We start from the raw sequence: 15,860 nt of genomic DNA, 5'->3' as shown, positions 1-15,860 counted from the left end.
TAAAAACACTAGCAATTAAATAAAACTTAATTTTACTCTTCGATTTCCTTAAGAATTTTATAGTACTACTGATTAAATATTAAGCATTGTTCTGGGAGGGGAAGTATTTTTTAACAAAAATGAAAATAACAAACTGTTTGATAAATTTGTTGAAGTCCCTCAAAGGAAAAAAACTAATTTGTTAATAGACAGTGAGTTGAAATAGCTGCAACAACTAAAAATCAACTCTTGAAGCTATATAGTAAAATCTCTCATTACTAGACATCCTTGCGTCAGAAAATTTTGTCTGTTGAAAGGGTAGTAAAATACGTTGGGGCCCATTGATGTAATTTGAAGTGTCCGCTAACTCAGAGTGTCCATTTCGGGAGTTTCTGCTGTATAAGCTGTCATCTTAGAAAATTTATATGAGGAATTGAAAGATGAATATTCGAATGAAAGTGTCCCTTCATGGGTTTTAACCCAATTTAATGAATGACGAAAATTATTTGTGCGACCATATCTGAGGGTGACTGCTAACAGCAGGGGTTTGGCATGTATCATTTAAGTAAGACTTTTAGAAAATTATTTGGTTGTAAAAAATGGATTTTACTGTATTTTTTAAGTATACTCTGGCATGAATTAAGTGAACTTCAGTTTTTTTCCAATATGATCAATCATTGATTGATTCAAATGATTGATTTTAATCAAACATAATATTAAATCGTATGTACAGTGAAACTCCCATGTAAATATCCAATCTGTATACATAAAATGATTTTCTGTATGCATGTTCTTAATACAAATTTACAATTTTGAACAGATGTGAGATGTCCACCAAATTTTGTATATAAAGTCAATACTCAATTTTATGAACCTACAATTTATAAAATACCTTGCTTTCACAAACTAATCAAACACTGCATACAAAATACTGTAACACCGTGCTAATTAATTGTTATACGAGCTTTTAAATTTTAACAATGTGAAAAAGTTTATGGGATCTGTTAGGTTTTTGTGATGTGTGGAAGGAATTAAGTTAGTAAGTACTTTATTCTCATGGAATTTGGAATCAGTCACAAGCTGGACTTTTTTGGATTGACATAATTTACTCACCCATAGGATGAGGTATCATTTTACAGACCAAAATAAGGAAAACTAGATCTATTAATGCAACTCCTTATCTCGTTTATTCTCAGATAATATCATAAAATGCATGTATTAAGGCAGAGGTCTTCATCCTTTTTCCAGTCACAAACACTGCCTGTACCTGTCATCAAAAGAAGAGCACCCTTATGGCAAATTTAATATAGGAATGCACATGAAATCAGGATGACTTCAATACTTGAATGCAATTTTTACAAGGTGTTTTAATTAGAACATTAATCAAGTGTTCATTAGCATGAAATTGAATACAGGCATTGAGAATATCGGTACTTCAGGGAGCACCATGATGCTCATGAGCAACAGGCTGAAGATGCCTGTATTAAGGTAAACAACCACATTTTCTTAACAATGCCATCTTTTGTCTCCTTGGACTCTCCTTGTGAAACTTCGTTACAACTCTCATCTTTTTTTACTCTCACTCCGCAAAGCGCCCTCTTCTGATCTGTCAATATCATTTGAAATGCAGCATTTTCCCGAAGGACTGATATCAGCTCTAGAGATACTCTTCCATGCAACTGGTAATCAATCACATATTATTATCAGAAACCTAAGAGTCTTGATATCATATTAAAACCGTGTGCACTATACTAAAATAACACAATGAATCCTTCGTTCACGCATGTAGAATGACCTAGATTTTTGAAGGAGTGAAAATTGAATAAAAACCTCATCTTACATGCGAGTAAACACGGTATATTAATGCCTTCTGAATTCAGTCATCAAATAGTGTGAATCGTAAAATTTGGTTTGAATTGAGATTTATACATGTTAAGTTCCTCTCGGTCCATTCGGTTGCATGAGAAGTTGCACTGAAAAATTTCACTATATGTAATGAATCACCGGGCAGCATGTTCATTAAAAGCTTTCAAGCGCTTTTCCAATTAAATCTAATGTTTTTGAAATATTTCCCTCTTCACATTGATTTCAATTTAATTGAGGTAGTTTTTTTTTTTTTTCTCCTTTCCAGAGGTAGCCAGAAAAGAAGCAGATGTGATCACAGTCCCAAACAAAGAGCATATAGTCGTACATGAACCGAAGCACAAAGTAGATCTTACTAAATATTTAGAGAACCAACTGTTCAGGTTTGATTACGCCTTTGATGAGGGAGCAGATAATGAATTAGTTTACCGGTAAGGGAAAAAACATGAGTTTTTTTTCTTTTTTTTTATATCTGTCTTACAACATCCCAGTTAATCAAGGTTCTACTGTATAGTAGTAACAGATTTATGAAAAATAATCAGCTATATACAGGGTGATTATAATTTAAGTTTTAATTCCAAAACTATACAATAAGTACTGATCATAATGACTTGAAAATTTGCATGGATACTCCTGAAGCAATGGACGTTTCTTTCGCAAAAGGAAAAAAAGTGCAAGTAGTGCAAAATGCAAGTAGATCATGCTGTACTTATCCAGCAGTATAATCTATTTTGTGCAACCACATCATTTCAGCACTTCCACAGCATCAGTGTGTGGATAGAACTTCTATCAAGATGCACATTGCAATACCAGCAAAGCAGCTGCTGAAGACCCATTTTGACAGGATGCACCTTAACCCTTGCAACTTCTGGCTGTGGGTGTACTCAAAATGTTATAAACAGTGGTCAGATTGTAAACTTTGGTGAATTGCAATCTCCAGCACATTCCCTGTATGTTAGAAGTTCCTCAGGAATATTAACGGGTGGGGTGGGGGGGGGCGTTTGATTTAATAAAGATGAATTGCAAGCACAGCCACATCATGACCATGGCATACTCCGATTCTATTGTTGAACAACAATTTTTGTGCTTTCAACCTCAGGTTGGACAACATATTTAACATTTCTTAAGTAAGTTGTAGTTATTTGTTCAATTACTTCGTTTTTTGTGATGTTTTCATGAATTATGAAATCGTTCAATGCTATAATTAAGGTATCATTTTGCCATGACTGGCTATCGTTTCCATTCTGCGAGCAAATTTCCCACATGTTGGATGATGTCATTAATTTTAAATTTACAAGTATTTTTCCCCCTTTACCAAATAAAATTGCATTTTTCCAGGAATATTCATGCCAATTTTAAAGTCATTTTGACAATAGTTCTTTTTTTACAGTGTTTTAAAATCAGAACCTGAGTTATAATCACCCTGTATATCGTAAATCATTGCTAATTAATCTGCATTATTTATGCTTCATTAAATACATTATATTCACCTAATTTTTATTACTTTTTGCAAAATATCTTCCTAAGTAAGCATACTGAAAGTAACTGGAGAAAAACCTTTATATACTATATGATTAATAATAACATTGAAAGAATTTTCAAACACACAGTAATCCATTCAGTTAAGCAAAAAATAACTAAATTGCAAAAGTTGGTTTTTGTTAAAATGTAAGATATATTTCAAGATTAATTAGTATGGGAATAGTGTTAATTACATTAATAACCATTTTATTTTAGTTAATTATTAGAAGTTTGAATGATTTTTCAGAAATTTCATTGTTTTTAATGTTGATACTATTTAAAACAAAAAAATCTGGTTTAAACAAAAAAAAACGGTTTTTTCACCAACCCTGCAACATACCAAATATGAGTTCCAAAAGTAAAATTTCTGTTCTTTTTTTCAGGGTTGGAGAATGAAAACATTTTTAATTATTCTTTTTGATCTTTAAACTGTTGCATTCTTTATAGGTTTACAGCCAGACCTTTAGTTCAAACACTTTTTGAAGGGGGAATGGCTACTTGCTTTGCTTATGGACAAACAGGCAGTGGCAAGACACATGTAAGTGTATTTCAGTGTGTATAGCGATTTTTGATTTTTTGTTCTTTTGCTGTGGCCAGTGTTCAGACTCTAGCCAATGTGCAAAGTGACTGGACTTCAGACTTTGGCTATAATATATACATACAACGCAACTTATAAATTGAATGTGGTTATAATTCAAATTTTCGGTTAATTTGAATTTTATTAATTCCCCTTGTGTTTCCTATTCAATTCAATGTTGAAATTACCTGCAAAATTATAATTTTTTGCCTAATGTTTTGGATAATTCTAAGTTTGATTCAGATGTGTCACATGCCAAATGTTTCTTTTCTCAGAATTCCTGGCAAATTATCTTAGCTTTCAGTCATCCTTTTCTTTATTCCTTGTTTAAGGCTGGTATTACACTATAAAAGTTTTATAAATAACTTTATATAAAACTTTTATAGTTTAATACACTGGCTTTGCTGATCTTTTCCAGAATATAACTTGTATCTAATATTAAAAAAATTATAATAGACAAAATCTGAACTTTTTTTGGTCTAACTCCGAGCCGGAAACAATGGTTTTGTTGCCAGTTCTACACATACACACTGGCTTTTGTCTTGCTGGGGGTTACCGGATTTTGGATGGCCTAATTAATACCTGCCAATAGAAGATGCTGCTACTCCCCCCCCCCCCCTCCCAAAAGCAGAATATGCCACACAGAGCAATCTGGAAGAATTTTAAGAAAATGTAGAAAAACACTATTATATGAGATTTTTTTTCTGCAGAACATTTCCAGCCAGCCAAAGATTTGTTGCAGAACGATGCAAAACATTCTTCTTTTAGGGATACTACTACTCATTAAATAAGGAAGTGGGTAATCAACTTCTACATAGACAGAATTGTTAAAAGTTTGAGTGCTGTAATCTGTCATTTGTCCAGTGAATATTTTTATTCACTGGATAGATTTAATCACTTTTTTAGGAGATTTGTGCCATTCTAGCATCATTGTTAATTTATTATTTTGGAATATCAATGTAGCTTAGCAACATTTTTCACCATGTCCAAATGAGATTCATATGCTTATTCAACTTTATAAAAGAAAATTTGTGGTTGACTTACAGATGTGGTTAAAAAGTAGAAAATAAAGTCACATTGAACCTTGAAAAGGATGAAAACAAATCTAAGATAGCAACAAAGGTCTATTGCAGAAGCTACTGACATGGTGGAAAAAACTTTGATATTTTTGAGCATCAACAACCATTCTTTAAATCAGCCTGAAGATTCCGTACAATGTAAGAGTACTCGAAAGAAAAAACGAAAATTACAAATGAAATAGTTTTTCTGATCATTTAGGTTTTATACAAACACTAATTTCAACAACGAGGAAATTAGCATAGTAAGTGATAGTATTCAATGCATTTTTATATAATTACATTTTGTGAAAGTATATATTTATCTTATAGGGATGAATTGAAAAATTTGAACTTTTTTGCTGTCCCCCTTGAGTTTTGAATTAACCAAGTTTGGCTGCATCATCCTCCCTTAAAATGAGGAAGTGTTAGTGTAAGCAAAGATCTCTGTAGAGGGCACAGTGGTAGTCGGCTGAAGTTTGTTTTCTGTGATTTTCTAACTACAAGACGTAAATGTGAGCTCATGTCCCCCTTTCAAAAAAAAAAATCGTGTCACAGCGAGTAACACTTTTACAACATTCAAATTGCTGTCATAAGAATATCCATCATTGCCTGTAGCAAACTTTCATGAATAAATTATTGTTCCAATATATTAATACTGTTAACATATTCTTTTTCTTGTTAATATTAATACTGGTTCTGGTAAATTTCTAGCATATTTCGCCATCAAAATAAATAGTTTTGCTCACTTCCCCCCCCCCCTCCCCACTTCACTTAGAATGTTAAATTTGTCTTCAAAATGCTCTCGTAAGCTATCATTTGCATTTAGAATGCATCCCAAAATGCTGCTTCTTACTTCCAAAGCAGCTCAGAAAATCAAAAGACTAGACAATCTTAATCTATATTGTGATCAAAATGATTACATTGTTTGTCTTGTTTCTCACCTGGGATTTTCAAAAACATAACTGTATAAGCCGAGTGATGGTTTAAATGGGTAACATCCTCGATGAAGAATGTTTTGCATTGTTCTACAATGAGCTCTGTGCTGATTGAAAATGTTCTGCAGTAGAAATTCCCCCATTATTGTCTGGAAGACACAAAGTGTTATTTTTCTTTATTTTCTTGAGATTGTTCTGCTGCGTGCATCACAATTTTTGGTAAATTCTGGGAATTTGTAAATTCTGAAAAATTTGGGGTGGAGGAGGGGGTTTAACAGTATTTTTACTGCACGTATTTTCTATGTCCATACTTTTTGAAATGTATATAGTTCTTCAGTTAATTTTTCTTCTACATTGTGTATTGTGAATTTAGTTTCACGTTTGCTTTTCTGTCTTAGACTATGGCCGGGGATTTCATCAGTAAATCTTCTCAGGATTGTAGTAAAGGAATTTATGCATTATCAAGTAAGTAAATTGAAATTATTGAAACATTCGTTGTGACACTTAGTTTTAAACTACTAAAAATAAGTATAGATAAAATCAATTTATGAATGATTGTATTCTTTTAGTTTTTTTATTGATAGATCACATGCAGTTGACATGTGCTTAATTACCCATCAGCAAAAATGAGAAATGTTCTGATTTGAGATAGTTTCATTTATTGAAAGAAGAGGCCAAAGATATTTATTTGGAAGCAAATTTAAGTTACATTTAATGTTGTATAGTGGGACCACAAAGAGATGGTGTCTGGCCCCTTGTGTGGTCTTCATAATGAAAAGAGAGGGTTAATTCTTCAGAAGGGAGAAATGGGGGAAGAAAATAAACTTCACATGGAGCTCTTTCCCCATTTTTCCCAGGCTATCTTTTCGTGGTCACACGATATAAAAACATTATTTTAGCTTTCTCTCTGTTGGGCCTGAAGGCTTCATGTTATGATAAACATTCCTTCATAACTAAAAACTAGTTTTACAGCAGGTTCCTGCACATCATACATATTAAGTCATTCTGAAAGATCTGTGTATTCTTCATGTTCATTATTGAACAAAGAGAAAAACTTTTTAAGAGAAAGACTTTTTAACCTCTGTTTCAAAGTATCCTTTACATTTGCTCCCAACTTCAATTTATTTAAAATTTGTCATTTAGCTCAGTGTTTCTTAAACTTTTTTGCCCATGAATCTCTAAGAATTTATCTCAAACTTTTTATATTGTAATTTCAGTCTTAAGAAAAAAGTATATATTACAGAATTTGAAGAAATGCACTGAAATACATGCGCTTTGATGTTCATGGACATTACAATTTCTACATTGATTATTATCTGCAGATTCTAGGGGGGCAAATGGGCAAAACCATCTATTCACATGGCTCTCCTGCTTTATTTAGCCCCGCCTCCACCTACTCATCCAGGAGTGAGGCACTTTCTACGACATGAGGTCCAGAAGGGCCCATGGATTAATGTGATCCTGATGCTATGAGCAGCTCTATTGGATTCTGAGAGTAATAACATTTTCCGCCACCCCAGTTTAGAAGTGAAATCATCAGTATTGCTTTTGGCACCTCTACATCAGCAAAGCATTTTCCATGTAATGAATTTCAAAGGTACCAAAACAAACAAAAGAGCTGGCTGGATGTCTGGTCAGTATGGTGGATATAATAAAACTTCCCAGTCGTTTGATTTATTTTTCTCAGAATAGTTTCATCAAATGTTTGGGAATCATATTTTTAAAAATGTTTAAAACCTCAGTCAAGTTTCAAATTACCATTTTGGGTTTTTTGTTACTGCCTTAACCTCATTATTGTTCTTTGTAGCAGGTCATCCATTCCAATTATCTTGTAGACTGGAATTCCCAGATTTTGAAACAGCCAAAAACAGACCTGCCAACTCTACGATTTGGTCCGGCAATGCCGGATTTTTTAATTGCTTACAGGGTTTCCGGATTTTAATTACATATTTCCAGGTTTGATAAAGAGGGAAAAATTGAAGAAAAATAAAATTATTTTTCGGGTAAAATAATCGAAATTCTTATTAAATAATTGAAATATTTTCCTACAGGAATCTTTGTTATTCAAACTTTAATTGCAATACCAGAATAGGGGCGCTTACGAAACGTCATGCAATCCTGACTCCAGAGTCAGCCGTGCTCCAGGGTACCTTAATGGTGATACTTTTCCAGATGACAAAATTTGAAGCATGGTCAAAGCCGTTCAAACCTGTTAACATAAACAGTGTGCCTTAGAAGCGTGCAGCCGATAATGGCCCTGCATAAGTGAATCTGAATTGTGTTTTTTTTAATGTGTAAAGCCAGGTTTTCCTAGGAGTAGGGTTTTTTTTTTTTTGCACCACGTGAACGAAATCGGCACGGAATATGACGCATTTGACTCCCAGAAACAGTCGGCCAATCACGTCCGACTTAAAACGCTGTCGTGAGCCATATTGCGCTCTGTAGGAAAAAAAGTCATACTGCTTTTCTTATTTTTATTGGTGAATGGATAGCGTGTCGCGCTGGGCGAACCACATTGCACAGCATAGAAAACCCGGCTTTAGAGCTCACAATGGCGGTCGAAAATATCAGTGTTTTCAAGAAATGTTTCATGGTAGAATTAACCCTGCGTAATCGAATCAAGGAAGGACCAGCAGTTTGCCTTCTGCTATATTTATATGTGATTTTTCTGTAGCACACTAAGGCCAAGCAGATGTGTAAAACGCGTTCCTACACAGAAGAACATGGACAGTTGTAATATCGCGGAAAGCAACAAAAAATTTAATTTCTCTCAAAGCAGTTCTGCTTCTGATGCTGTTATCCATGCAGAGTGCTTATTTGCATCATCCATTGTGGAAAATAACTTATCATTATCTTGTGCGGAGCATGCCAGTGTGCTTTTTAAGAAAGTGTTTCCAGACAGTGAAATAGCCAATAAATATGCATGTTCAATAAAGAAAGTACATAACTGCAATAAGTTGCACATTGGCATTTTGCTGTTTTAAAGCATTGAAAAATGAGAATAAAAAATGTCCTGTAATCTGCGGGAGTAAATTTTATTCCCCATCCCCCCCCCCCCCTTTAGTGAAATCTTGAGAAATTTAGGGAAAGTGTGATTTTCAGAGAAAATTTTGCTTCTATTAAATGTTGCATCCATGCAGTCTGTTATTTTATAAAAAATATACACATATTTTGTTAATTTTACATTTAATTCTGCTTTATTTTGACTTTTACTCCATGGATTATGCTCAGGAAATTATACGGTAGGATTGCAGGATTTTTGGAAAAAATAGCGGGATATTTTTGCAGGAAATTGCAGGATTTTTGCATTTTCAAGGTTTGCAGGTCTGCAAATATTTTCATATAAACCAGGGGTGCAGAGCCTTTCGAGTCTTGTGAGCGATAAACTTGTGCAAATATTGAATCTGTATGCACAATCTGCAGGCTTACATAGCATTAAAATATTGAACTTCTCACAAAGCCCTTTGATGACAAACACTTTGCTTCCCATCTCAGAGAGATTCTCACAAAGCCTGCAGGCTGCCAACTAATGTAATTTAGTGACCCTTAATATAAAAAGGGCCAATTCCCCTATGCACATAACATATTCCTGTCAGTGACAGTTCATTAGAAACTCCCCATAGGAATGTTTACAAGACGCATGTATGGTTAAGTAGCAGGCTAGGGGTTGTGTACCACTGAAATAAAGCATCTTCATAAGCATTTGTGTACATTTTAGCTATACTGCCTTCATTTTATTTTTAAAAATATAGTGCCTAAGATGTGACTTTTAATTGGTTGCATTATACACATTGAATAAATATTCATGGTACCCTGATTACAATAAAAAATAAACTATATTAGTCATCTCAATAAACTACCACCCTGTATGGTCACAGAACATATAATTTTAATGTAAAAAAAGGCAGCAGCTGAAAAATGTTTAAAATAGCACCCAGAACTTTACAGGATGACCTAATATTTGACTTTATAAGCATGTAAGTTTTTCCTCATTTAAAAATATAAATGAAATTTTCAAATATTTGCAACTCTGTTGGTTGTAATAAGTCCTCTGATGTAAAATTTTATAGTAACTCTCGAGAACTCTTTATTGACAGTTGTGCTCTTTGCTTCAAATACAACTAACTAATTGTAAGCACTGCTGAAAATGTTTTTACTGCACCATTTTTAAATGATGGTGGTTATATTTGAATTTCTTAAAATTGTTTTCTTTATGTAGCACGGGAAGTTTTCAACTTACTGCATAGTCCTCAGTATAGGCATGAAGGCTTCATCGTTACCTCTAGCTTTTTTGAAATATATAGTGGAAAGGTATGTTCTATATATTTATATTTTTTTCCAATGATTGATTCTTTTTTCCCCCAAACATTCGGTCGTTGATGTAACAATACATTTCTAACAGTAAAAAGCTCTACTGAACACGAAAATTACAAATGAGACTGATATTGTTCTTGTTTATTGATTTATTATATGCTTTGAAACTCCTATATAATGATATTTAAAGGTGGAATATATTAACATTGAGAAGTGTGCTGGGACTGGAGAATAATATTTTTATACAGATCAGGGCGTGAGAAGCCAAAATTTAAAAAAAAATCCAAAAATGGCTCGCAAAATTTTTTTTTTAAACATCCTTGGTCCTGGTAACTCCTTTCCAAGTTAGGAAACCCTAAAAATTTTGTGTTATTTTTAGACTCAAATTTAGTAATCATGGCTTGACAAATCCCGGGTTGCCATGGGGACTAAAAAAATCTATGTTGTCACCAAAAATTTTGTATTTGTGAGGGGTTTCTGAGGGCAACAAAAACTTTTTTGACTCTAAAAAGGGACTTACCAAAAAAAAAAGTGTATGCCAAATAAATAAAGGTCAATAAACTCTGAAGAAAAATATTATTTTGGACTAGGAAAAATTTTTTTTGGCTCCTAAAAGATCTGACTGGTGTACTAAATTATTTTTCAATTTGTCAAGCCCTAGTAATCACACATAAGAAAAGTTTGTGTGACAATTCAAATTTTTTAGTCCATGATGAAATGCACTCTACACATAGGTTTGAGCAATTGGGTCGTCATTTGATTGAACCTTGGGAATTTAAGACATTCCTATTAAATCTTTGCTGAGCTGATTAGCTTCAGCTGCAAGTCTCTTCTGAGAGCTTTCATTTTTTTCGGGAATAATATAATAGACCCACCCACTCGTATGTCTAAGTTTAGTCATCATAGTGGACAGGTACTTGGGATTTCCCAAGCTCTGGTGTCGATGATTATCGTTATATAGGAGTTTCAGTGTATATGGAATGATTTACCCTGAACATTTTTCTACTAGGTTTTTGATCTTCTCAATAACAAATCTAAACTGAGAGTTCTGGAAGACGCTAAGCAGCAGGTACAGGTTGTTGGACTTCAGGAGCGTGTGGTTGAGAATGTAGACGATGTTCTGAAGTTGATTCAGCATGGTAACAGTGTGAGGTAAAATGAATCTTTGGTCAATTCACTTATTAAGATACAGTAGGACTTCAGTTAAGAGAGTTGTAGGTTATCCAAGGTACTTTTCATAAATTCACTTTTAAAATTAGGTACAATAAACCAACTTGCTAAATTTTTGGCATCGTGAAAAACTCATACACAGAATTTCAAATGTGAAAGGGGGTTGTAGAGGTTGTTGGTAAGGATGAGACAAACAGTGATTAGTTCAATTACCAGATATTCTGCTAATGTTTTGGCAGAATCCTGAATATTCGGCAGTCTAATATGAATTTCCTTAAAATTCATTGTAACTGTAAATAAAATTAGTGTTTTTAATCTTATATATAAATGTGAAAGTATGTATGTATGTATGTATGTATGTATGCTCTTTATACAAATCTACAGTTTTAGACCGATCGTCGCCAGATTTTGCATATATACCAAGCAGGTCCGGGATTGAACCGTAGGCTACTTTAAAAGTTCGTCAGAGCTGGGCAAATGCCCGAAATGGGCGAAAAACTGTCGGGCAACAATGGTTTTGGGGGCCTCAACAATCACTTTCGGAACGTTTACTTTGGTTACCGTGGTTCCCAACAATGCGTTTCAGACGTGTATATATGCCTTTAGAATGGTTTGTCACACCTTTAACGCTGGCATCATAACAGTTTATTCATTTATAATGGTTTGGGTCTTTTCCAATACTCCCAGTAATTGAAGAAAACCCTGGAAGCGCCAGATATTTTTGCTTGCATGTATACAGGGTGTCCTGTAAGTGCTAATGTGGCCTTTATCTCATCAACCACCCATCGTTGAGGTATAGTTTCAATTTAAAAAGTACTTAAAAGGAGTTTGAATAATATTCGCTGCAGAAGCTGGACATCTGACGTCACTAACAACAGAGAACAACAACTACGACGATAAAACAGGGAATAAAAATGTTCTACGCCAGCTGATGAACTCAATGCTTGCCTCAAATCATCAGCACTCTACTTCACCAAACACCAACTCTGGCCATATCGCTACATTGCAATTTACTGCCATTAGTGAGATGGGTTGGAAGTGAAGGTTCTGTCTATCGGTGGTCGCCTCGAATTTGTTAGGACATCAACACTCTGGCACGAAGCTAAAAAATTATCATTATCCATCAACATGCGAGTTCAACTGCAAAATGACTCAGCACTGCTATCATTTTCACATCAGTTGATCAAACTTGGCAATTTAAGAATTCCCGTAGACCCAAGCACTGGACTGATAACGTTCCCAAATGGATTTTGCCAGTTATTATATATATAAACTCAGTTCAAGAACTTGCAGACAAAGTCTTCCCAAACATTCAACAAAATCACCGAAACCATGAGTGGCTTTGTGAGAGTGCGATTCTCGCACCGAAAAATGAGTGTGAACAAGATCAACGGAAAAATCCTAAAAATTATTCCGGGAGACTCCACATCTTACAAATCGGTTGACACTGTCACAGACACAGTGCAGACAGTTCTGTATCCTGCAGAATTTCTGAACTCCTTTGGATATTCCGGTTGTGCCACCACACAATTTGACCCTCAAAGTCGGAGCACCTATAATGCTTTTAAGAAATTTGGACACACCGAGACTCTGCAATGGCACCAGACTCCCCGAGAAGAAATTTCACAATTGCATCATTGAAGCAACGATTCTAACTGGATGTTACAAAGAAAAAGAAGTCTTCATTCCACGTATCCCAATTATCACCGAAGAAATGCCATTCACTTTCAAGCCATTACAGTTCCCGATTCGTTTAGCTTTTCCCATGACAATCAACAAAGCGCAAGGCCAGTCATTAGCAGTGGCAGGTATCAACTTACTCGAGCCCTGTTTTTCACACCTTTTCGTCACCTGTTCGCGTGTTGGTAATAGCAAAAATTTGTACATCTACACACCAGATGGAAAAGTAAAAAATATTGTGTATTCACAAGCGATTGCCTGAAGATTTTAATTAAAATATTTAAAAATAAAAGTAATTTTCTCTTACTTGATGCAGAAATTTTTTTGATTAAGAAATAATTAATAAGCTATACGTATATAAATTTTTTACGGGGCGGGCAACGTCGCCGGGTATCAGCCAGTCTATATATATAAATGTGAAAGTATGTATGTATGCTCTTTATACAAATCTACAGTTTTAGACCGATCGTTGCCAGATTTTGCATATATACCAAACAGGTCCGGGATTGAACCGTAGGCTACTTTAAAACTTCGTCAGAGCTGGGCAAATGCTCGAACTGGGCGAAAAACTGTCGGGCAACAATTGTTTAGGGGCCTCAACAATCACTTTCGGAACGTTTATTTTGGTTTCCAACAGTGCGTTTCAGACGTGTATATGCCTTTACAATGGTTAGTCACATCTTTAATGCTTAGTATAACAGTTTATTCCTTTACAATGGTTTGTAACTTTTCCAATCCTCCCAGTAATTGAAGAAAACCCGGGAAGCGCCGGGTATTTTTGCTTGCCTATATACAGGGTGTCCTGTAAGTGCTAATGCGGCCTTCATCTTATCAATCGCCCATCGTAGAGGTATGGTTTCAATTTAAAACATGCTTAAAAGGCGTTTGAATATTTGATTCACAAGCTGGACATATGACGCCATTAACAACAGAGAACAACAACTACGACGACAAAACTCAGAATAAAAATGTTCAACGCCAGCTGATAAACTCAATGCTTGCCTCAAATCACCAACACTCTGGCACGAAGTTAAAAAATTATCATTATCCACCAACATGCGAGTTCAACTGCAAAATGACTCAGCACTGCTATCATTTTCACATCAGTTGATCAAACTTGGGAATGGAAGAATTCCCGTAGACCGAAGCACTGGACTGATTACGTTCCCAAGTGGATTTTGCCAGTTGTTAAACTCAGTTCAAGAACTTGCGGACAGGCTTCCCAAACATTGAACAAAATCACCGAAACCATGGGTGGCTTTGTAAGAAAGCGATTCTGGCATCGAAAAATGACAGTGTGAAAAAGATCAACAAAAAAATCCTAAAAATTATTCCGGGAGACTCCACATCTTACGAATCGGTTGACACTGTCACAGACTCAGCGCAGACAGTTCTGTCGAAGTCGGAACACGTATAATGTTTTTAAGAAATTTGGAGACACCGACACTCTGCAATGGCACCAGACTCTGCGTGAAGAAATTGCACAATTACATAATTGAAACAACGATTCTAACTGGATGTGCCGGAGGAGAAGACGTCTTCATTCCACGTATCCCAATTATAACTGAAGAAATGCCATTCGCTTCCAAGCGATTACAGTTCCCGATTTGTTTAGCTTTTGCCATGACAATAAACAAAGCGCAAGGCCAGTCGTTAGCAGTGCCGGGTATCAACCTACCTCCCCAGCGCGAGGGTAAAAGGCTTATATCCCTGGAGGGACAGAGCCTGGGCCGCGACTGGTTTGTCGGGTATCAACCTACTTGAGCCCTGTTTTTCACACGGACTGCTTTTCGTCGCCTGTTCGCGTGTTGGTAATCCCAAAAATTTGTACATCTACACACCAGATGGGAAAACAAAAAATATTGTGTATCCACAAGCGATTGCCTCAAGTTTTTAATTAAAATATTTGAAAATAAAAGTAATTTTTTCTTACTTGATGCAGAAATTTCATTCATTAAGAAATAATTATTAAGCTATACATATATAATTTTTTTACGGGGCGGGCAACGTCGCCGGGTATCAGCTAGTTTAAAATAAAATTGAAAATTTTAAATGATTCAAATTTGAATTATAATCATGAAAGATTTTTATTGCCATGATGCTGACAATCAAATTTAATGATCATATACAGTAAATGTCTGATATAATGAGTACAGCTTATAATGAGAAGTCTGTTATAATGACAATTTTCTCTGTGATATTTAGCTTTCATTATGACAGACTTCTACTGCAGTAAGATTGTATTTTAAAGAATCAATTTTTTTAAACATGTTACGATTTCACATCCAATTAAGGAATATTTACTTATTTATATTTACTCTCAACATCATAAAATTTGACTCATTTTCTTGTTCCTCTGGAGATCTTTGTCTTTTGAGTAGCTTAATACACTAATACTGGGATTATATTTGACTCGACTAATATTATAAGATCATTTGTTCTGAAATCACATTCATTAGTCACCTGATTTCCCATAGGTTTCTATGGCAAATAGTTTAACTTGTTCTAGGAACTGCCCAAAATTTCAAAGCAATTTTCATAAAACACTAAGAAGTACTGGAAAAAAGATGAATACTGACCGAAGGCTTAGATAAACAATTTCACAATTGAGTAAAGGAAGGTGGAAAACTGAACATCTTTTTATTTTACACTATGCTTTGGGTTCATGAGGCATAGTGAAAAAAAAGTGTTTGCTAGGTGGTGTGCTATGTATAATAGTAGTCAGCTCATTTCTCTCTCTCACACATCCAAATGAAAAAAATA

The 15,860-nt window shown here is 34.7% G+C and overlaps 1 protein-coding gene across 4 annotated transcripts in view; it reads left to right on the top strand.

Annotated features, from left to right (window-relative positions):
- The window catches only part of Klp10A (kinesin-like protein 10A), a 52,872-nt gene that overhangs the window by 17,803 nt on the left and 19,209 nt on the right, over positions 1 to 15,860 (top strand). For all 4 annotated transcript variants that reach the window (XM_089251341.1, XM_089251338.1, XM_089251339.1 and 1 more), the window contains 5 exons: positions 2,111 to 2,273; positions 3,811 to 3,901; positions 6,332 to 6,398; positions 10,153 to 10,244; positions 11,257 to 11,399. In XM_089251341.1, the coding sequence (XP_089107467.1) occupies positions 2,111 to 2,273; positions 3,811 to 3,901; positions 6,332 to 6,398; positions 10,153 to 10,244; positions 11,257 to 11,399 (556 nt within the window). The remainder of the gene's footprint in view (positions 1 to 2,110; positions 2,274 to 3,810; positions 3,902 to 6,331; positions 6,399 to 10,152; positions 10,245 to 11,256; positions 11,400 to 15,860) is intronic.

This window comes from Pholcus phalangioides, unplaced genomic scaffold (genome assembly GCF_987345545.1).
Source record: "Pholcus phalangioides strain wild (caught in Gottingen) unplaced genomic scaffold, Ppha-v1.0 ptg000024l_1, whole genome shotgun sequence".
Taxonomy (NCBI): Eukaryota; Metazoa; Arthropoda; class Arachnida; order Araneae; family Pholcidae; genus Pholcus; species Pholcus phalangioides.
The sequence above is the reverse complement of the archived record's forward strand: the minus strand, read 5'-3'. Positions and strand labels throughout refer to the sequence as shown.